The sequence below is a fragment of the Dermacentor silvarum genome, chromosome 11, assembly GCF_013339745.2.
Source record: "Dermacentor silvarum isolate Dsil-2018 chromosome 11, BIME_Dsil_1.4, whole genome shotgun sequence".
Lineage (NCBI taxonomy): Eukaryota > Metazoa > Arthropoda > Arachnida > Ixodida > Ixodidae > Dermacentor > Dermacentor silvarum.
Window position 1 is genome coordinate 79,733,070 of NC_051164.1, and position 24,152 is coordinate 79,757,221.

Genomic DNA, 24,152 nt, shown 5'->3' on the forward strand with positions numbered 1-24,152 from the left:
TCATTACTGCTGTGTCCAACACGAGTACGGACCCTGACTTCTATCGTACACAATTTCCAATTTCCTCTTAAAACAAGTACGGTCAAAATAAAAGCCCGAAGAAAGTGAGAGTTAAAGAAAAAGAAGGAAAACAAAGAAAAGCCGGACCAAGGAAAGCAAAATGGCGGCCGCCTCCAGAATATATGTTAGTATTCTCGCAGTGTTCTCTCACCGCTCCACTTAGCGAGAGGAGGAAGTATAATGTGCCGGCGGCGTTGGCGCGTCATCTCGTTAGCGTGGGATCACGTTGCGTGCAGGACGCAGCACGCAAACGCGCGCTCGAAAGAAAAACAAAAACGAACATTTAAGACCGCAACGCCGCGCCGAGCGGGTCCTCCCGTCAGTCATCGCGGCCGGGCTGCTCGCTGGCCGCGAAACTAAGCAGAGCAGCACCGCGACTGTCCACAAGGAGCACGGAAGGCGAACAGCAACGACGCACACGGTGCCCACAGCGAGGGACATGCACAAGAACTACGACACGCGGCCGACCGCTATGGCGTCTTCCGGCACTCTTTGGACTTCGGTGCTGGTGACGCTCGTCGCCAGCATAGCGGCCGTATCCGCACATGCGCAAGACGGAGACATCCCGCCGTCCTGCGCTTGGCGTAAGTGCGCTTTCCAGCGGGTCCGGCATGCAGTGCTATAAGCACGGAGCATACACGTATCTCTATTCATTGTACTATGAATAACGGTGCTTGGATTGCTACGAGGTGTAAGCGTCCACCAGGTCATCGTTTACAGTGTAAGCTGTTAAAAGCACTTCGTGCGAGAACTTGTCCTTTCAGGCGCCAGTGTATTCACAAGTCATACTGAATACAAGCACTGTATGCAGGAGCTAGTTCTATTGGTTGTCAAAGATTTATGTGCACAAATGTTTGGCGCCCAGACTCGCTAACGGAACACTAGTTTTGCAATTATACAACCGATCTGACAACGTCACGTGTTACCACGTGACAATTAAAGGAATCTGCGCGCCAGTGCGCATTAGCCACGCTATGAATGTCACATCGCTGTCCACAGCGAGCGGAATCTTTTTGTCCCACTCAAAAGTGCTGGATGTCCTCGTATTCGAATCCGCTCTTCCGTACTTAATACCACGGTTTCTATAGAGAGTGCGTGGTACTACTTAGATCAGATCCAGTGATGATTATGGCTAATAGAATTCCTGTTCTGGTCATGTACTCAAGCAGTTCTTGTATACGGTGTCTAAAACATTGGGGGAACCGAGTTGGTCTTCTGTACTCGGTTCCCATAAGAGTGTGCGGCGATATCCTGGAACCTGTAATTAATTATCGAATTCGCACTGAACCTTGGTATAGTAGAGCCCGCAGGTACCACGCCATCCGTGGCAGCAGGCCTTATGAACGTTTTCAACGGTGTACGTGTGGCTTTCTGCACACTTGAACGATGTATATGAAGACTTCAGCATGAGCGAAAGATTGTACGGAAAGTACCTGGTATTTCGGCATTCGCTAATATCTTACCCTGTTTGGCCCTATGCCTACACCAGTGCATGTATAACTTCACCAGTGTGACCTTAAACTATCACTTACAACCCTAACAGCATAAGCTTTTCGACGTGTATGACTATTGGGAAATACTAAGGTGTGTTCAAAAAGCATCGAACCTTTGGTCAGCACAAATACATTTATTGATTAGGAGGTACAAAACCCTAATCCCCTTCAAAGTAGTTTCCTTGGTAATGCACACACTTCTCAGAGCTCACCCGCCATTGTTGGAAACTCTTCTGGAACGCGTCTTTTGGAATGGTGATCAGCCGGGCCGTCGAATTCCGCATGATGTCTTCACTAAAATCTGGTTCCTTTCGGTGGCATTTTCAGCTTGGGAAATAGCCAAAAGTCACACAGAGCCATGTCGGGGGAGTAGGTATAGCCTGACGAGCCACAGGAATGCTGTGTTTGGCGAAGAAACTCTTAATCAGATGCGCAGAATGGGCGGGTACGTTATCATGATGGAGCTGCCAAATTTTTGCTGCCCACATGTAGATACGGTCGTTTGCGCCGAACAGCATCACGAAGACGACGAAGGACCTCCTGGTAGCATTCCTTTTTGATTATTTGGCATTGTGATGCATACTCATGATGGACCACCCCACGGGAGTCGAAGAAAATCGGTCAACGTGACCTTGACATCGCTGCGGACCTGCCATGCTTTTTTTTTTTTTTTTTGGCCTCGGAAATGTCGGATGTTTCCACTATGACGACTGCATCTTGGCTTCTGGGTCGTACCCATAAACCCACGGCTCACCGCCTGTGACCACGGTGTTCAGAAAGTTGGGGTTACTATTTGCAATTGTCCAGCAGGTCCTGTGCAATTTCCAGACAGAGTTGCTTATGCTCCATTGTTAGCAGTTTCGGCACGAATTTCGCGGACACTCTCCTCATGCCCGAATGCTCGCTCAAAGTTGAATGCACTGATCCAATTTGCATATCCCTATCTCGTTCGCAACTTCTCGGACTGTGATACGACGGTCCTCCATGACCAAAGTCCGCACTTGTTCAATGACATTCTCATTTCGGCTTGTTGAGGGTCTGTCCTGAACGCAGTTCGCTGTCCGCTGATATGCGGCCATCTTTGAAGCTGTTGTACCACTTCTTCATTCATGAAGTGCTCATGGCGTCGCCCCCGAAACCTGTTGACTCTTGCGAATGGTTTCCACTTGGGTATCGCCAAGCTTTTGGCAAAATTTGTTGCAATATCGCTGCTCATGCCTGTTCCGTCATTTTATAACTCACTGGAATCCGACAAGGGCTCACTACACGTCCTCACTCATAGGCCGACTGCCAGCAACTGACGCTTTGTGCGGGCTGAAAAAAATTCACGCATTCGCATGAATTTCCCCTCTATATCTTCACCGAAGGAAGCCTCCCGCACTTTATTGGTTTACGTGGGGAAGAAGAATGTTCGATACTTTTTGAACACACCTCGTATCATCATCAGCAGCAGCAGCAGCCTATATTTTATGTCCACTGCAGGACGAAGGCCTCTCCCTGCGATCTCCAATTACCCCTGTCTTGCGCTAGCGTATTCCAGCTTGCGCCTGCAAATTTCCTAACTTCATCATCCCATCTGGTTTTCTGCCGACCTCGACTGCGCTTCCCTTCTCTTGGTATCCATTCTGTAACCCTAATGGTCCAGCGGTTATCCATCCTACGCATTACACGGCCTGCCCAGCTCCATTTCTTCCGCTTAATGTCAACTAGAATATCGGCTATTCCCGTTCGTTCTCTGATCCGCACCGCTCTCTTCCTGTCTCTTAACGTTAGTCCTAAGATTTTTCGTTCCATCGCTCTTTGTGCGGTCCTTAACACCTCGTATATACAAGGTGTTTCATTTTAGCTGCACCAAATTTTTAAAATTTCCTGTGGCAGATAGCACAATTATAATCCTTGATCTAAACTACTCGATGAGGCGGCCATTACTTCCACAAGAAATCAAAACGCCTAACTGAATAATTAACATAATTACATTAATTCACTTTATAATTAAATATTTTATGGCACATCTTTCAATCTACGAATTATAGCCGCTGAGTTCGCAAGGCGTATCCACTCGGAACGAATTCTCAGGACTGAACCAGTTTCGAGATATTCATTTTCAAAGTGTCCGACGAAATGCATGGGCGTTCCAGTTAACTTTTTGAGAAAAACGCTGTTTCACGCATTGAAGCACTAAGTTAACTGGAACGCCCATGCATTTCGTCGGACACTTTGAAAATTAATATCACAAAACTGGTTCAGTCTTGAGAATTCGTTCTAAATGAATACGCCTTGCGAACTCAGCGGCTATAATTCGTCGATTGAAAGATGTACCGTAAAATAATTATTAAAAAGTTATTTTGCGTAATTATGGTAATTATTCAATTAGGCGTTTTGATTTCTCGTGGAAGTAATGGCCGCCTCATCGAGTAGTTTAGATCAAGGATTATAATTGTGCTATCTGCCACAGGTAACATTTAAAAAAAATTGATGCAGCTAAAATGAAACACCCTGTATATGCCTAATTCAATGCACAGGCCTGCAGGCCTGTGCATTGAATTAGGCGTATATTACAGACATGAATTAGGCATATATTAGTTATAGACATGTCTATAACTGTTATGTGTAGCCTAAACGGTGCGTGGAACGGGTGGTGGCAGGAATGCCACTGGCGCGCACGTTGATCCCGTGGTCCGCCATCTTAGTTGCGTCAAAGAAGGTGTGTGGAGAAGCACAGTTGCAGGTTTTGCATATCGTCTATTCCCTCAAGCCTCTACAAGATGGCACTTGTCCGTGTCCGAAAAATCGCTCGGTAGCTAAACGTGTTCATAGTCGGCCGCCAGTCCACGATGGCATTTATTTAAATAGCGGAACTCGGCGCAGTTCGAGGCTTCAGTGAGTAGCCACAAGTCTGTCTCATGTAAGACCCGAATCCGGTAAATATATATATATATATATATATATATATATATATATATATATATATATATATATATATATATATATACCAGAAAAAAGCGATTCTGGATCCGGGTAAATCTGGATCCGGCCTTCATTCTGATGAAGGCCGGACCCCGGCCGAAACGTCAATAAACCGCTTCGTACGCGCGTCTACTTCACTGTATAAAGTGCAGGTCTGAACGAGCGAATACGGTATACTGGGTGTCCCAGCTTTCATGCCCCAAGTTAAAGAAAAAGGACGATACGGGTGAAACGAACTGCACGTTAGAAGCAACTTAATGTAACGTTTTTTTTTCCTTCCCAGTTAGTTTGTAATAACTACTTCACCAACTTTTATATTAAGGGTACGGCAGATGTGTCAACGCTAGATGATAGAGTGTCTTGGAAAACATAAATTTCAGTTGTTTACGGCGCTACCAGCACGCTATCCTAAGCGTGGCTCTTTTTTTTACGCGTTTAAAAGAAAGTCCGCCAAATAATAAATAACACAGAATAGTCTCCGAGATTGCGCATGCAGGTAAACCTGCGCGCGCGATCTCATTGGCCATGTCTTGCCTCTAACGCAGTGCTCTGCATCGCGCGTCGCATTCGAGCTGGTTCTGAAGCGGGCGGCACGCGCCTATGACGCATGAAGAAAAAGATTTCACCGATGATTGCGATACTCCCATTGCGGAATTCTGAGCGCAGCTGTATACGTTTGGCTGGCGCGGTCAATCTGTCTCGTGCGGCACGCTGCAAACGGGAGTGATCGAAGTGCGGCGCGACTGCCTCGCTGTGGGATCGCGAGAGGCAGCGCGTGGGTGACGCGTGGGCGCGATTCAAAGCAGTCGCCGTACAAAGACCTCCGCGCATGCAGCGCTTTTTTTTTCCGTACAAGGTATCGGTGGACGCGTTCGCCGCGTGCCCTATCCATGGCGTCATCGTCATGAACAGACGACGCGCGCTATACTCTGGCGCCATCTCGTAGCGATCGTCACCGCAGGACACGTCTTGTGCGGCACTGCGCTCTTCTTCTCATACCCTCCTCCTCCGCTGTCCTCCTCGAGCTCTCTTCGCTGTCGCCCTCTTTCATCCTCCGCTGTGCTCGTTCGCTTGGTTACGCCGAGGGACGCCGACGCTCAACGCAGGAACGGGCGCCTAAGAGCTGCGCTCTAAAACATCACGCAAGCACACACGAACGTGGTCACGGCAAAGCAACAACATACGCCAGAAGCTAATTTAAAAAATGAGGTAGCTTTTTAGCATTTTCATTCTTTTCTTGCACTGCATTTTTTTTGCATCTAGCTATGCGGCAGACATGTACTTTTTGCATCTAGCTATGCGGCAGACTTGTCAGCCCCTTAATTTAGTTGGGCGTTACACGAGTGACGCGATGAACACAAACTCCGAACGAAGAGACAAAGGTAACACGCCTACACTGTAAAATAATTTACACCCCTAGAAGTGAATAAAGGTGTACACTGGGTGTGTAAGGGCTCACGCTCTTACATCCCAAAAAGTGTAAGGGTTAGTTATAGACCGAGTGGAGGTAAGGGTGTCAGTTATAGAACCATTTACACCATACTTCACTTTTAAGGGGGTAAATTACTTTACAGTGTGTGATATATGAAGTATGTCAGTGTTGCCGTTGGTGGCTACTTTCCGCCAAATCGGCTACTCTTCTGGAGAGTATGGCGCTTTAAATTTGAGGCCGGCTAACTGGCTATGTTATTGACATATTTCGGCTAACTTTATACCCATTCCTTTACGCGCACACCAAACGATGAATTTGAGCCTACGTTATAGCGCATAGAATATACAGTATTTTACTAGGCACTGTACCTACGTCATACCTACGGCACTGTACCTACAAGCATACAATGAACTTATGTTTTCGATATCTTGTTCCTGTGACTTACTTTCACGTCCACTCAATCACTGCCACCACGTTCGACCTCTCAGGTTTACTATCGTTCTGAAGACACGTACGAAAGCAAACGAATATGACATCAGTCTTCTCGAATATGACATCAGTCTTCTCGAGCTCTATAGATCTGGGAAACGTGGTCAGCAAGAAGCTCACCAACCTTGGTGCTGAAGATTAAAAAAAGGCTGCGTCCGATAGCGCTGCTTCCAGTTCATGAAGCAAATAGGAGTACTGTTGTAATTGAAGTTGTAAAATGCTTTGTCGGCATTTCGTAGGTTGAACGCCATTAACCCAACTAAAGGACGCTCACAGAGCCAGGCTGGTATAACGACACTGCGAGCTCATTTCACTGAATGCTCCGATCTCGTGCTCGAGTCAGAAATGCGGCATTGGCAAGTGGTTGCCCGTATGTTAGATCAAGCAAGAAAAAACATCACCTGTGGCTCCTGGCATGGAATGGCAGCTTACAGAAATATCCCCTACACATGCCCTTTATGCCACCTCGTGGAATGTGCCGTGAAAACGCTGGCTCTCTATTTGAAGTTCCGAACGTGAGTGCGCTTTAACTAAGACGTAGCTTACGCACAAGGCGATAGCTTGACTTGCTAAGTTAGCAGGTTACATGTTTAGAAAGTATATATGCACATGGTGAGGAAATATCTAACAGTCGTGTCAGCGAATAGCACCAAAGGTTTTCGGGAGAGCAGAGATTCGGCGCAACCCAGAGTCGGTCGCCTGCCGACGTCATCATCGTCATCAGCCTATTTTATGTCCACTGCAGGCCTTTCTCGAGCCACGAAGCCTTTCCCAGCGATGTCCAATTACTCCTGTCTTGTGGTGTAGCTGTTTCCAACTTGTGCCCGCAAATTTCCTGATTTCCGTCCTAAATAGCTGCAAAATGTTGAAATTCGCCGGGTTTACGGCGCGCACTTCATAAGTGAATTTCAACAGGGATGTACGCGTCCCCGAACCTTAGGCAACGATTAAAGAACACGAACATCGTGAGTGGTTATCACCGGAATTGGCTTGAAAAGAGCGGTGCATGATAAACAAAATAGAATCGATCGAAAGGGAATCCTTACATTATACCGACCCGCGGATGTCGGTGAACCTGTGTTGTCAGCGTATGCACAAAAATTGGGAAGACGCTTAAGCTTCGCTTTTAAGAGTGGAACACGATAGCATTCAAAGATCCCTGACTGCTATCCATGGTTCCCGACGACTGCAGCTTATGCAACCGTAATGGTTACTGGCAAACACTGGCGGAGAACGCTATGCACGTAGGCGAGCTTTCTGGTGGAAACGCGGTCTCTTCCGTGGGCCGATCCCGGAGATAGTGCACAACCGCGCCAAAGAAATTACATCATTTTCAGGTTTCCGTATTTGTTTCGCACTGTTAATATTTCAGTCTGAGAAGATTTAACATAAAAGGCATGCGCTGTGGGTGTTTTGTTTCATGACATTAGTTTGTGGATTGTCATTCTCAAAATTCCGAGGAATACCTTTGCCAAGAATGCAAGACAAGGTATGAGCAACAATAATGATACAATTGTGTGGCACACCTAAACGTGGTTGATGATGATTTTCTCGGCCGCGGGCGCCAATACCGACGCCGACGCCGGATTTTCTGCGACACGGGGCCCTAAACGCTATCGCGTCAAGTGTAGAGTGCGCTAATGTTTGCTAAATTCTTGCACTGCCGGTATGCCTCCATACAAGGCGCCCCAAAGAACTGCATACCGTTAAATGTCCTTGCATTTTGTACTGACATTTATAATGGGGTCACGCGACGATTTCTTGAACAAAAGAACTACTTCGCCCGCATTCTCAAACTGAATTTCCAACTTAACATTTCTGCGGGAAAAAAAAATATGTCAATGTCGGTTAGGCGTTCCCTCTCATACAAGGCGCTCCTTTAGTTGTACTGGCCAAGTCTATGGACTGAATATTGCGCGCTTAACAAAGGGGTGCTATTGTGGACACTTAAATACCCATGGAGGAAAAAAATTATCTATAGGAGTGAGAAATGCATCACGCAGCCAGCCTACGCAAGCCAACTCTCCATGCATGAAGCCATCCCCTTTGCCTTTTGTCTCTCAAAAAAAGTCGGCCCATACACGTGACCCTGCTCGGTGTATTTGGCCCAGTGTGCTTGGTTAGCGGTAGGTTTTAATCGACACGCACTTGTTCGGGGGTGTCTCGCCGACCATTCTATGCAGGTTTTTCTCCCGACGTGACTGTGCAAATTTCGGTCGCTTATTTATCGTCATCGTTCTAACTTGTGACTGTAACATTCGCACGTTAATTGATGTCGCAACTGTTGCCTTTTTCAGAACAACATGCGCTGAGCGTTGCGACGGAAAACACTAAAACTCATGTCGACATGATCGCGTGTTGGGCTGACTCTCTTAATTGGCTTCAGTTATGCTGTGGAATGCTCCTCTCGTATAGCTAAATCCTACCTCCATGCAAGTTCTGCTATGCTGTCGGATTCCGCTGTCTTGGCGTTTTGAGCCGATCAGAGTGGGCGTATATAGCTGATCCTGTGAGCGAATCAGAACTGGCGAGACGGCAAATTTGTCAATATAGCGGAATTTGGCGGTCTCCAAAACAGCACTCCATGCGTGTTCCGTTTGATCTGAGACATCCATGTTATTGTGCCACAATTAATATTCCGTAATTTGGGAGTACAGCACGAACGCCCACACCCCAGATGTGCCTATTTGATCGCTGAAGACGTCAGCACAAATTATATTGAGGACCTGCATTGTATGTATGTATGTATGTATGTATGTATGTATGTATGTATGTATGTATGTATGTATGTATGTATGTATGTATGTATGTATGTATGTATGTATGTATGTATGTATGTATGTATGTATGTATGTATGTATGTATGTATGTATGTATGTATGTATGTATGTATGTATGTATGTATGTATGTATGTATGTATGTATGTATGTATGTTATATTTCTCCTCTTCTCTCCCCGTAACAATATATATGTATGTATAATGCATGCTTTTGCACCTTCCTGTCTAAAGGAAAACCCTGTATATGTCGAATGTACGCCCACTTTTAGAATATGCGTATAACACTTGCGGACCCTTTTACCAAAGTTAACGTCAACGTTCAGGAGCGCGGGCAGTTGCGAGCAGCCCGTTTAGTCACAGGTGATTATGACTACTCGAAAAGGTCATTCGAAATCAGAAATACATTAGAATGACCTCTTCATGAAGACATGCGTAAATATTTCCGTTTGTCCTTGTTTTATAAAATATTTCGTGGTTTGACGGGCATTCAAAAAGAAAACTACATGCTGGAGCCAACGTATAGTACATAAGCGTATATCTGCCCGTACTGATCACACATTAAACGTGCCCGAGTTTGCTACCTGAATAAATCTATTTAAATATTCATTTTTCGCACGAACAATTCAACAACAAAATAAGCACTCCTCAAGAAATTGTCGCCGCTTCCCATTTAACATTTCCCCTTGTCCACCAAGCCTTTATTTCATGTCAGCCTGGGTACAGTTGAAAGTTACTCTTTGTGTTTTCTTTTCCTCTTGCGAGTCATTTAAGCTTGACACCTCTTTGAACCTTTGTTGCCTTTTTGTTATTTTTATACCACATTTCAGAGTCGTTGCTCTGTAGACAAATCCCAATGACGTCTTACCAATCTGCGATTTGTTACGTATTTGTGTTCCTTGGTATTTGAATGTTAATATTCCCCGCCACAATAATGCCCTACACGGGCGCTGTACGTATTGTAAATATTATATACTACATTTACAATATCTACAGGCGTTTTTCTAGCTGCACCAAATTTTCAAAAATTGCCCGTGGCAGACAGCACAATTATAACCCTTGAACTAAATTACTCGATGAGGCGGCCACTACTTCCACGTGAAACATAATGCTTAATTGAATAATTAACACGACACTAATTATATGTTTAATTACTCACTTTACGGCACATATTTCAATTTACAATTGTTTTTTTCTTTCTACTTAGCCAACTACAGAAAAGCACTCTTTTCTCCGTGCTGCTTCCGACTGCACAAAAAAAAAAAAAGCGCGACGTGCCTTCTGTCGGTAACGACAGAAGGCACGTAATGAGTCAGACGAGAACGATAATTAAACAAAAGAGAGGACGCGGCGTCATGATATATGCGTGCAACACAAGGTATATCACAACAGGAGCCAGCTACAGTACACATATATGTACCTATATAGTTGTTCACGTTGTGTATGAACGATTGCTATAACAGCTACGCATGCCACAGTTAATTAAAAACACCCCCGAGGCAACCAATGCGGGCTTTTCGAGGCCTGACGCACGCCATTGCGAGCTTCAGGCCCCGGAAGCCCGTGTGACACAATATGAGACTTGTCCCGCTGCAGATGTCTAGGTCTATATATATATATATATATATATATATATATATATATATATATATATATAGAACAATTCTAGTACATTGTGGAGACAGGTTCCGCGTTATTTTTTACATAGCATCTAGGCAAGTACAATTTCTACAGCTCCTTGCAAGACAAATAAGCGAGAGAAATTTTAATCTATACTTGAGGCAGCTTACGTGGAGACTAAAGAGAAACAAGTCAGCTTAGACTTAAAAAAAAAGTATTTTCAGAACTATGCATTCTCGTTAATTTCGCGGTAAGAGGTAACAGAAAAGAAGAGAAAATTAAGGTCAGTTTCACTTTTGGAATTTCGTGCCTAAACCCCAGCACGTCAGAGTGACGCAAAGGATTTCAAACCTCGTTATAACGAAACGGTATATCACGAAATAATAGTTGTAACAAAGTAAGTGAAATTCTCTCGGAAATCCCCCGTAAAGATTCATATTGCCATGGCAACATGTAACAACGGATATAACGATGTAATGGATATGACGAATTGTGGCTCCCCTTTCCACTTCGTTATAACGAGGTTTTTGATCATTGGGACTCTGCAAACGTTCTTCTTACTCGCTAAGTTCAGTCATTGGCTGCTTTACAATACAATACATACGGTGATATGCGTCCATCTTTACCGATAAAAAGTATTAACTAGGCCCGAAGAGACGCCGTCAACATCTATGACGTCACGGCAGGCTGGTGCAGGAACTTCACGGGCGGCGTCGACACTCATATTTTTCGTTCTTGCATCTTTTCTAACTTACCGAGCATCTTCCCACGGTAAGAGTGACTTTTCCTTGGTATTGTGCAAAGGTACTTTGCTAATACAGCTAAAATATATTTCCTTTTTTTTCTCTCTCTCTCTTTAGAGTGCTTTTAAACACAGTGAACGTACAGTCGATGACAAATGCTCACGGTGCACAGTTGTCTCGAAAAAGCTGAATTCCCGCGCAGTTCGTGCATCCGGCATGCTGCAAGTTTTAGTTCAGGGCGGCATGCAACCAGCGGCCCAACTTCTTTTTTTTTCCGGGCCCCTTAATCTTTACACGCCAACTGCACTTCCCGTTAGACTAGTATCTCAATTCAGCAAGATATGACGTCAGAAAGAATGCTACCGTCCAAATTCCATAGTTAAGCGTGTTTGCGCGTATTAACAGCAGTCGTGATATACTGTATACAGGCTGAGGTACCTTATCACCTGCAGCCACCTTATGTATATACTTGTGCGTGCATAAACTATCTCTGTTCACGATGTCGGCAACACCAACAACAGCAAAAAGCATTTCTTCCCAGACCAAACGAGGACATCACTATCCATGCGGAGGCACATCCAGTAGAGGGCACAATCCAATAGACGGCTCGAGAAGGCCCGGGAAGCATTCCCTGAAGTGACGTAACCAGCCTCTTCCGATTGACCACCACGTAGGGCCCCCCATCTCCTCGCACAAGACCACTGCGGCTTGCTCACACGCGACGAGTACAAATTACTCTTCGCCCTGTTAACGAGATATATCTGCAGACGCCAGCTGCGGGCTGGGCGTTCGCGGCGCATGGCCATGCATAATCGCCACTGGAGCGCTCACTGGGAGATCACGCGGGCACGAGCTCACGTGCAAACGACTCGCACATTCCCGGTATAACAGCAGTCGCAAGAGAACAAGGCAGCGCTTCTCGAAGGTGCCGGCTATACGGACGTTCTGCAACCTTTACAAAAACGGGACAGATTTCAATAGAGCAACAACAGCATTCTAAGAGCAACTATTGAGAGATGGTAGACCATTTTTTACAGCGAAACTGTATATGGCTAGGTTCTGACCAAAAGTGCCTGCGTCGACAAGGTGAGTAGAAAAAAAAGTCGCGTCGACAGATAAAACAGTGGGCCAATCCCGAACATGTGCAATACCAGGCGGACCCGCGGCGGAGGTAGTCTACCCACCAATCCACTAATTAAGGTGGTTGAACGGTGATTAAGGAGGACCAGGGTAGATTAAGGTGGATGAAGAAGGATTAAGGTGTATTAAGGACGATTAGGGTTGATTAAGGTGCATTAAGGTGAATTAAGGTCGACTAAGGTGGATGAAGGAGGATTAAGGTGGATTAAGGACTAGGGTGAATTAAGTTCAATTAAGGTGTATTAAGAAGGATTAGGGTTGATTAAGGTGGATTAAGGTCGGTTAAGGCCGATCCACACGACGGACCAAGTCCGCGGGCCGATCGGTCACGTGATGCGATGTCACGGTCCACCGCGGTCCGGCGCAGAGCACATCCACACAGCGGACCGCCATAGCGGACGACAGAGAGGACCAACCAGCAACACTCTCGGCCACAGTTCTCTCGACTCAACAAACTCGCGAACCCATGCCAACCCAAGAGGGCATGCCTTTGGGAAAATAGCTGCTGCACGCACGTGTAGGCGAGAGGCGGAAGGGCGGATATGAAACGACTGGCTTTTGCTGAGCCAAAAACTTTGGATTTGGCTGAAGACACTGTGTTGCCAGACAACATTCGTTGGCTACGCTAGAGTCGCTGCGGTCTGCATGCAGTCCGCCGCCAAAACTGAAGAGGGAAAAGCCTCGGCGAATTGTTGGACCGCGAGGTCCCCTGTCCTACGCGGACCAACGACGGTCCGCATGAACTGGTGACGTCCTATCACGTGACGTGCGGACCGCGGTCCAAAAGAGCTATTTGGTCCGTCGTGTGGATCGGCCTTTAAGGTGGAAGGAGGATTAAGGTGGATTAAGGTGTGTTTGTCTTGATGTTTTATTTGCATATATATAGTCATACATATATATATATATATATATATATATATATATATATATATAATTTCGTCATTTTAGAAGAACCTATAACAGCTTCGCTGGTAGTCCTTCTTCACAGAGTGTAAGGGCACTAAGTTTGTTTATTTATTTATTTATTTAAACAGTTACCACTCTTGCTTTGCCTGCTGGCCGCCAAAGCAGGAGTGATACAATCGGCAATAGAGACACTGACAATTATTGTCGAAATGTTCGCGTCAGTTTAGGCGCAACGGAAAGATGGCGAAAGAGCCAAAAATGTGAACGAAGATTACGTTAAAAGAAGCAAGTTGTTTGTCTAGGTCCTTATAACAGTGATTGCTACCAATACAAAAAGAAAGAAAGAGAATGCTTGACAATTCGGACGCGACCTGCACATCATTCAGACATTTGCGCGCTACTCAGCACGTCGTTGGAACCCACAGTGAGCAAAACATGCATAAGCTGGAGACCCCCCTTTTTTTTAACATTCTTTTTTTTTTTTTCTGTATCCCGGTCTTGACAGTGCAGCAGTCATTTTCGTGTTGCGTTATCGAACAGCTTGCAGCGTCAAATCCTCCAACGTTTGTTATTCTTGTTTGCAACGTAGTGAACGCCGTCCTCGAGGGGTGCTCCGACGACAGCTTCGAGTTCAAGGACATCGTAAGTGGTCCCTCACCCGCATGTCATACAGTACAGCTCTCCACACAGCTGGGTCAGGAAGCGAGCTCGTAAATAAACGAGTCACGTGCCCCATTCGCAGTCAGGCTGGGACCTTCTGAAGCGGGAGTACTTCGCCTGCCTCTACTCCCGGATCATACAGGCGGACTCGCGCACTACCTGCCAGGACGACGCGCTGGTGAGTGACTTTTCGGCCTCACGGCGCAAACAGAGGAGTAACTGTAATCATTTTATTCAAATTTCAACGAAACTGAAAGAAATAAACTGATGAATTTGATAAAAAGAAAGCTGGCATTCCGTCAAGTGCAGCAAAAGGCTGCAAAGGAAACCAGCCCGCGATGCTCAAAAGAAAATGTCTGCGTGTGGGCTCCGAACCCGGCATCACACCGACTTTCCATAGTAGTTTATCTTCTCTTCCAAGTGAAGTAACCAGAAGGATAGCAGATCGTAAATCGCCTTTCGGCTTCCGCGTGCTCATCTGGTTATAGACAGTTATCATTTGCCACAGCCGTACTTACCGGCAGTGGGAGGGGGGGGGAGCAAGGAAGGCACTTGCCTCCCCCCCGCCCACGGAGGAAGATTATAAAGGTTTCTTGCTCCGTGCCCCCGCCCCAATCATGAGCGAGGGGGCGGCAAGTATACCTTCTCCCCCTGCCCCACATTTATAAAGCACGCGCTGTCGGCTGCACACTGGCAATCCCAACAAAAGAACAGCCGAGGCCAAGTTTTCTTTCGAAATAGCGGTTACATAAGTAATGCTTTATTTATTAAGCATCGTGTGCTTCTGCAGTGAAGGCTATATTACGTGCCTTGCCGCGAAGCGCTTTAGCAGACAACGTTTACAGAACCAAAGTCAGTAGCCAAACTGAACGATGTTGCGCACCACAGTTAGGCATTTATGGCGGGGTTATCAACCATCCCGAATTTAGTGGGACAGCCGCGACTTTCGAGTGCACGTCCCGAGTCCCGACTTGACGCAGTCCAGACGGCCAGATGTCCCGAAATGAGCTTTTTGAAGACAGGGTCTTCTTAGCTGACTTCACACGGTGTTGGCGTATCAGAGATGTCATCTTGTAACCACTTCCAGATTTAAAAAAAAAAACGGTCGGTTAGGCGACCAGCACTTAGCGTTGATCACAACCGCATTGTCATGTAGGTTGAAACTGACACACTTTCTCACCTCGATGCCGTCGCTCTAGGCCTATAGCAGCGTCAAGATAACCGACCGGTCTCAATAAGAGCGACGTTCATACTTTGTCTTCAGCGAAAGATGAGACTAAGCGATGACTGATTTTACTATTTATTTCTTGCTGTAGTGATGGAGAGCAATTGACAGGGGTGATTTAGGATCGAAGTGACCAGCCTGGCTGCTGCCATGTTGTTACGCAAACACGGTATATGGCGGGAGCATTCCAGGTAAACTTTATCCGAGCCCGGTAAACTACGCGCGTGCGCAGTCATGGCAGCCCGTATCAGTAACGCTCCCAGTAAAAAGCTCAAACACTCTAGTATTACTTGAATATGCTGACGTGGCTCAAAAATTGTCGCCTTCAACATATGCCACGTAGACAACTCGGCGTGACGTATCATCTTTCTATTACCTTAAAGGGACACTAAAGTGAAACACTCGGTCAGTTTAGAGTGATAATTAAACTATCCGTTCAAAACTCCAATTTCTTTATTTTTGTGGTAATAGTTTGGTTATCAGAATTTCTTCCTTCTTAAATCTCGTGCCGAAACCCCTGCCCCTGTACGACATTGTGACGTCGCGGATTTGGAAGAGATTTGTCATACTTGGGCGGTAGTGGCTCGGTAAATGTCCTTGAAGCTAAGTTCAGTCTGGCTCTATTAGAATACAATGTAGTCCATCTTTACCGATAAAAAATTAACCACGCCAGAATAGACGCTGTCAAGATTCATTAGGTAAAAGGTTGCTCGTGCTGGAACCTTTTAAAGCGGCATTGCAACCCGTCTTTCGTTCTTGCGTCTTTTGTGGCTTGCCAAGGCTTTTCCCTCGGTGAGAGTGGCTTTTCTTTTTTGGCATTGCAGATGGGTAAGTTACTAATAGAGCTGAAATAATTTCTCTTTAGCGCCCCTTTATTGTGTCGTTCGCGCTGCAGCACACGCGCCATTTATTTATTTATTTATTCTTATTTTAATTGTACCACCCGCTTCTTGGCCAATTTTCCATCGCGGGCATGTGACGTAGTCGGGAGATCAACATCATCATGTCTGAAGGAATCAACATCATCATTACCGAAACACGCACGCGCACTTGCCGCGCGACGAAGCCAAGAAGACCTCGCGCGTGTCTTCTAATCCAGCGCCAGACACTGATTCGTCGCTGTTGCCTCGTTCAGTCGGACCATGGAAGGACGTCGACCCAGCGTAGCTCGAAGCAGTCGTCCGCCCGTCTTCCCCCGCTGCGGCCAGAGCCAAGATGCCGGTCCAGCGCCGGTCGCAAGCAGTCGCAAGAGGTCGCCGAAGCCCTCACCCCCGAAAAGACGAGTCGAGGAGCCTCCAGCCCCTTCTCAGAAAACAGTGACGCAGCGCCACAGCGAAGACGACGAGAAAGCGTTTCTGACGGCTCTACCACCCATCGATGTATCGGAGAGCATTGCGCTCGTCCCAGCGCCGAGGCGGCCCTTGCGAGCCGCAGCGCTGGCCCCCAGCCGCCGACAGCCACTACCGAAGCCCAGGGAACGCCGCGAAAACGCCTGGAGCGCCCAGCAGCCTTCGGCAGCCACAAGCTCGCCGAAGAAGCGCGCCGTGCCACGTCAACGTCCTGAAGGTTGGTTTCGCAGGGACATGGGCGACTCGACGTACGTCGCCGCGCCGGCGCGAGAGGCCTTCGATGTCGACAAGTCCATGGCGGCCCTGCTGATAGGGGCCATCCCTGAGGACGGGCACGGCTCGCCACCATTGGAACAAGCAGACGAAGCGCCGCCGAACGCAGCCGCGGCGGCGCCCGTACCAGCAAGCAGGGGTCCTGGGCATCCGCAAGTCACCGCCCGAAGACGCGGTAAGCAAGCCGTACCCAGCGTTGAAGTGTGCGTGGAGCTGCAGAAATCAAACAAAGAAAAGCGTGGAGATAGAAGCGTCGACTTGGGAACCGGTTTCCGGGGCAGTCAGCGCCCGATAAACGAGGATCCCAAGACGTCCACGCGTCACAACGGTGCCGGCTCAGACGTGTCGCTTACGATGGACACCAGTATTGAGCACCAACGCAGGACGTCGCTACTGCAGAACATCTCGACCAGCATAAGCGCTGTCTTGGGAAGGTTTTTTCACAAGGGTGCTGAGGCAGAACAGCCGGAGCCCACTCCCCGTACTGGCCGACCTATGCCATGGGAGAAGAATGACGACACTGAAGCTGCTTTGGGCGCCAACGATGAAATGGAAGCCGCAGGTCAACTAGGCGAAAGCAGTGTCCGCTCTCGCTATTACCAGGATCGATACAGAGGCCTGGCAACTTCTCGCATATCCTTGACACAAATTGTCAGCGTCAGGAGGCGAACTCAGGCGAGAAAACCACACACGCATAGACCTACGGACAAACAACATCAGCAACCAAGCAGAGGCAAGACAGAGCCCGGGGAAAGCTACGCAGAGCTACCAGAAGTGGTAGAGCTTCCCATTAAACCGCCGTACGATGCTGACAAAGAACAGCCGCCGAAAAGAGGCAAGGCAGAGCTTGAAGAAAGCTCTACAAAGCTACCCGAGGTTGTCGAGCTTGCCGTTAAACAGACTGAGCACGCCGACAAGCAAAAGCAGTTGAGAAGAGGCAAGGGTGAGCCAGAGGTAAGCTCTGCCAAGCTACCCGAAGTGCTCGAGCTTTCCGCCGAGCCTGAGGAAATCCCTACAGAGCTACCTGAGGTGGTAGAGCTGCCCGCTGAACCACCGTACCGTGTGGACGAGCAGCAAGAACCACCTAGAAGAGGCAAGGAAGAGACTGAGAAACGCTATGCAGAGCTACCACAGGTTCTCGAGCTTCCCGCTGAACCGCCGCACCATGCGGACAAGCAAAAGACGCCGAAAACAGGCAAGAGAGAGTCCGAGGAGAACCCTGCAGAGCTACCTGAGGTGGTAGAGATGCCCCCTGAACCGCCATACCATGCGGACGAGCTAGAACAACCACCTAGAAGAGGCAAGGGAGAGCCTGAGGAAAGCTCTGCAGAGGTACCCGAGTTGGGTACCGAAGTTACCGAAATGTCCTCCCGAACAAAAGGAAGACGAGCATCGGAAGGCGGCGCAAAGGGCATAGGGAAGAACAAACGCAAGAAATCTGCATCATCAAGTGACGTCATCGAGAAAATCATTGCTGAGGACACTGAAAAGTCTGAACTCAAAACCAAGGGAAAGCCAGGACGAAGGGGATCCAAAAAGAACGATGAAGTTACCGAAATTTCTTCCGGAACGAAAGGAAGACGATCATCGAAAGGCGGCGCAAAGGACAAACGGAAGAAGAAACGCAAGAAATCTGCATCAGCAAGTGATGTCACCGAGAACACGACTGTTACGGATATTGAAAAGTCTGACCTGAAAACAAAGGGAAAGCCAGGACGAAGGCCATCCAAAAAGGACGATGAAGTTACTGAAATTTCTTCCGGAACGAAAGGAAGACGATCATCGGAAGGCGGCGCAAAGGACAAACGGAAGAAGAAACGCAAGAAATCTGCGTCAGCAAGTGATGTCACCGAGAAGACCACTGTTACGGATATTGAAAAGTCTGACCTGAAAACAAAGGGAAAGCCAGGACGAAAGGGATCCAAAAAGGACGATGAAGTTACCGAAATTCCTTCCGGAACGAAAGGAAGACGATCATCGCAAGGCGGCGCAAAGGACAGAGGGAAGAAGAAACGCAAGAAATCTGCGTCAGCAAGTGATGTCATCGACAAGACCATTGCTGAGGACACTGAAAAGTCTGAACTGAAAAACAAGGGAAAGCCAGGACGAAGGGGATCCAAAAAGGACGATGAAGTTACCGAAATTCCTTCTGGAACGAAAGGAAGACGATCGTCGGAAGGCGGCGCAAAGGACAGGCGGACGAAGAAACGCAAGAAATCTGCGTCATCAAGTGACGTCACCGAGAAAACTGTTGCTGATGACATTGAACAAGCGTCGCTTCAAAAGACTGCGAAGTCGAGAAGGAAGAGTTCTGCAGTGGACAAACGGGAGGAGGAATCGAGTAGAAAGGAATCCAAGAAAGGCGATATTGAAGACGGCGAGAAAAGTGACGCAAGCGGAAAGGATAGAGAACGGCGTACTTCCAGGACAGGAAAAGGCGACCCAGCGGAAGGACGACGCGGAAGATTCCGGTAGGCCAGATTCGAAGGCATCAGATTCGTCCAAATTTCCCCGAGGCAGAAAGAAATCAGCCCCGGAAGGAGATATGCCTGAGGACAACGCCAGCAAAGAGAGTCCCTGAAAAAGTCGACTCAAAAAAGAAAGGACCCTCGCAAGCGGGGCCGCGCAAGAAGTACGACGAAAGCGTGAAGCCGCCAGAGGAATCCGGCAAGTCTATCCTGCGCACCAAGTCCAAAGGTCAGATCATACCATTCGAGCAGCGTCTGTCCACCAAGAGCGCCTCGCAGCGGCTCGCTGCGGCATTAGGGGAGGAAGATTCTGCTGCGCCAATAAGCAGCGAGCGCGGTGGGTTCGATTCCCGCCTGGGCGCCACTGAAGAGGCGGGTGCCAATAATGCAGCTTTGCTGAGTCCTCCGACGATGCTAAATAAGGAGACGAGGACAGAAGGGAGGCGCTCCTTGCGCACGCTGCAACAGCCCGAAGGCGGAGAGGTTCCGATGGATGGCAAGAAAGACAGTGCTGAGAGCAGCGCATCTGAAAGCAAACGAAAGAAACGGCGGCGCAGCAAAGGCGAACGCATTGCAGAACCGGACGCCACTGGGGCGAAGCAGGAAGAGCGGGCAGTGGTGCAAAATGTGGGACATACCACCGGAAGTAAAACGGCACTTGGCGAAAGGAGAGCGTCAACAAAGGAACGGCCCGCGAAATCCAGTCGGAAGCAATCGGGGGCCCGCAAGTCGCGCGACGAAAGTTCTCGTGATGAGGAAAAGCAGACTGCCACGACCAAGGAGACGGAGCAGCCTTTAGCATCGGGTGAAGATGTTGCGCAGGCGCTAGAGGTTCGCGAAGAGGCAGCTCTCGTGGCTCTGCCTGTCGACGGAGGCTTGTTGCCGCTAAAATCAGACGAGCCCGGCACAGCCGCTGCCGAGAAGGAAGCCGAGGCCGTCGTACGGAAATGTCAACTAAAGTCTCCCGCCGGTACCGAAGCAACCGCAGCTGAACCGGGTACGGCTACGTCGTCGTTGCAGTATGATGCTGTGGCGCCGAAGCGCCGCAGTAGTCAACAAGGGGGACAAGCTGGCGCCGATGTGGACTTGGGGCTGAAGGGACCAGACGGTACGCCACAGGGAGGTCCTAGCCAGGTGCCTGCTCCGGTAGCTGATGACGGCGAGCTCAGCCGCCGGCGCAAGATTTCGTTGGAGAAGGAAGCTTCGCGAAAAATGCCGCACGACGCTAATGGCGGCGGGAAAACGTGGCCACTCTGCCCTACAGAAGAGCCTGGCCCACCCGAAGGAGGAAAGCAAGAGAACGCGCAGCTGCCCGAGGCGGTGGCCGAGGACACAGATAATCGTCGTAAAGAAAAGGGGAGAGGCGACGTAGGGGGCGATGGAAAACCTCGACAAGCTGAGAGCGAAGGCAAGATCCGTAAAGGCAAACAAGGCAAAGCTAAAGGAAAATCAAAGGGCCACGTACATAAACGAAAGCACAAACATGGCAAGAAGCACCACGGACACGAACATCTCAAGCACGAGAAACGGTCGCGAAAAGAAAGCGACGAGGCGTCTACGAGGTGCGTGGAAACGCAGACGTGTCTGGCGGCCCCTACGGTAGAGAAGGGCGGGGCGACCTGCCGAGACTTCAACTTCGGCGTCAACTTGATCCCCGTTACTCGCGGCACGCTGGCTCCGAATGAGTGGAGACCGTCCGGCGAAATGCGGCCAAGTGACGTTCGACGATCGTCTAAGGACCTGCCAGAGGTCACCAAGACGCTCTCGGACTCTCCCGAACCAAAATCGGCTCCCGCGGACGAAAACGGCGCCGGGGCACGTTCAAAGCGACGCAAATCGAAAAGACATTCGGAAGGCTCCAAAACAAGTCGCAAGCATCGAAGAAAACAAATGTCGTCCACGGTAGAGTCGAATCGCTCCGGTACAGCACTGCCCGATGTCAAGCGAGAGGCGATACCGGAAGGAGATAAGAAGCTAATATCGAAACAGAGAGGTTCCGACCTTTGCGAATGCCTCCCTTTCTTTTTTGACAATAAGCCGCGCATGCCGGAGCCAGCGCCAAAGCCCGTCGTGGATGTTCCACGCGCAGACTTGGGAAGCGATCAAGGAAAGAAGGATGTTGACACAGTTCCCAAAGACGGTGTGGACGAACAGAGTGCCGACAGGAAAAAGCGCAAGAAGCGTGAAAGTTCTAAAGGAAGAAAAACGAAACGAAGCAAGCACGGGAGCAAGAAGGCAAGCAAGAAGGGCGCCCAACGAGAGCTTCCAGAAGCCGGAGAGTCGGTTCCATTCCGGTTCCAATGGCGTCCCAGGGAAACGAACCATCCGCTTAGTTGGAGCACGATGAGGATAGGAACGGAGACGCCATGGCTACTGTCTCCTGCGGAAGAGACGCCGTCTCCCGAGAATGCAACGTCCGCCAAGGACGTGCTCCAAGCTTTGCCGTTCAGCTCAACAGTTACTCCCGGGGTCGGGGTAACGGGCGAGCCTCCGCCACTTTGTGAAGTTTCGGATAAGCCGAACAAACAGTGGGCAGACGGCATAGACGACGGAGTCAAGAACGTCGGCAGAGGTGAGCCTCCAAGCCACCCCAAAGCCAAAAGAATACGAGGCCGATCGAAAGGTTCTTCGGGACGTTCCAAAGGCGGGCGCCACTCGAAGAAAGGTGAGCGCAAGCCTTCGAAGCACGGGGGTAAAGACACCGAGGCGTATCAGCAGCGTGGAGGCCTGAAAAGTCAACCGAAACGCAAAAGTGGAAGCCGTGGCAAAAGAAGCTCTTCGAAACGGAAAAAGGAGAAGAAACTATCGCCTGAAAACGGAGACCCAAAGAGGCTTCTGTCCCTCACCGGCCCCGAGGGTCAAGCTAGTCCATCGGAAAAGGCTGACGAAAAGGCGGCTCCCGTAGAGGTTACGGGCGAACAGGGTAGCCGCATATTCGACTTCGATATTAGCCGGCATCCGGTCATCAAGGGAACGTACGGAAAGGAGAAACCTGTGCTAGCCGAGCAGCCGAAGGAAGAGCAAGCGGCAGCTACTGGGTCTTTGAAAGGTCCGGTGCCTGCATGTCAAACAAGAGACAAGCGCCACAAAAAGCATGTCAGCCGGAAGAGCCGTCGTAGCGGGAGCGCGAAGAAGGGCAAGGCGGACCGACAACGCCAACGCACGGATGGCGAAGCAAGTCCGACTAGTGCGCCGGTTGCCACGAATGCACCAGGCCATGACAGCCCCCCAGGAAAGGGTCGAGATAGTCCGAAAAAACGGATTTCTCCTGAGGGAGGATTGGAAGCAAAAAAGCCTTCCGCCGCGGATTCGGGTAGCGAAGGCCAGCGCGTCTTCGACTTCGACATGAGCCGTGGCCCAGTGATTAGCGGGAAATATGGACGTCGGATACCTAAGAAAGAAACCGGGCAGCCGGAGCCGAAGATTGCTGTTTCCAAGTCACTGAAAGGAGGAAAGCGAGCCAGCGATAAGAAAGGCAAGCCCAGCAAACGCCTCGAGAGTCGAAAGAGCCACAGACGTCGCAGTGAGAAAACACGTGATGATGGTGGAGACATAGCCAGAAGCCCGTCGAGTCCCACAGCCCAGGCTAGCTCGACGAGTGCCGAGGTGCGAGCAACCCCGGAAGAAAATGCAGATAGCGTGCATGCTGCTGCTGAAGAGGTCGCAAGTGGTGTGGGGCGCCGCGACTTCGATTTCATCATCGGATCGCGTCCGGTGACCCGCGGCACTCTGCCACGACCTGACCTTACGCAGGCCAGCGAGCCGGCAATAGTCGAAGCATTCGAGCGTTGTCAAGGCGCCTACGTAAGAGACATTTGCGGAGACGATGAGCTCGCTACGAGGGCCGATTCAGGGTCCCCGCCCTCTGGAGACTGGGAAGGATCAGGAAAGGGTCAAGAACGAAAAAGCGGGAGGCATCGCATGCGCTTTGACAGCAAGCGCTCAAAGTCGCGCTCCGGGAGCAGTAAGTCGTCCTCTCGGGGCAAGAAGCGGGACAGGCGGCAGCGACGGCACAGGAAGGACTCGCGGAGGCGTCGCCGAAGACACGACCGAGGCGACCGCCGAAGGCGACGCAAGTCGCGTTCGGGCAAGCGAAGAAAGAGAAGCCGACGCCAACTGGTCGCGGGCTCGAAGGCGCCCATCTTCTGTTGTGGCGTGCTCATGTTCATTGCCTTCATCACCATCGTCGTTCTCTGCGTTGGCTTAGTTTATTACTACATACTCGTCATCAAGCCGGACCATACGACGGCAGAGACCACGGCGTACACCGTGATAATCGACACGGCTCCAGAGGGCACCACGGCTACGCGCTGGACAGGTGGGAAACAGCCGAAAACAAGGATTACGACACCGTCACCTGCACGTCCGCCGTTACCTGCACCTCCACCGTCACCTGCACCTCCGCCGTCACCTGCACCGCCGGCTGGCGGGGTGTACTACTGTTCGACCGACTACTGCAGTCGCGAGGCGCGCTACATAGGCGGTATGCTTGCAGGAGAAACGAATCCGTGCGATAACTTTTACCAGCACGTCTGCGCCCGCTGGAAGCA

At 49.4% G+C, this 24,152-nt stretch overlaps 1 protein-coding gene across 1 annotated transcript in view; it reads left to right on the forward strand.

The window, feature by feature from the left end:
• The first annotated feature begins 249 nt into the window (after positions 1-249).
• LOC119433250 (uncharacterized) overlaps positions 250-24,152 on the forward strand; it is a 34,712-nt gene continuing 10,809 nt past the window's right edge. The window contains exons 1-3 of the mRNA XM_037700397.2: positions 250-644; positions 14,217-14,269; positions 14,370-14,465. Coding sequence (XP_037556325.1) covers positions 500-644; positions 14,217-14,269; positions 14,370-14,465 — 294 coding nt within the window. The 5' untranslated portion in view covers positions 250-499. The remainder of the gene's footprint in view (positions 645-14,216; positions 14,270-14,369; positions 14,466-24,152) is intronic.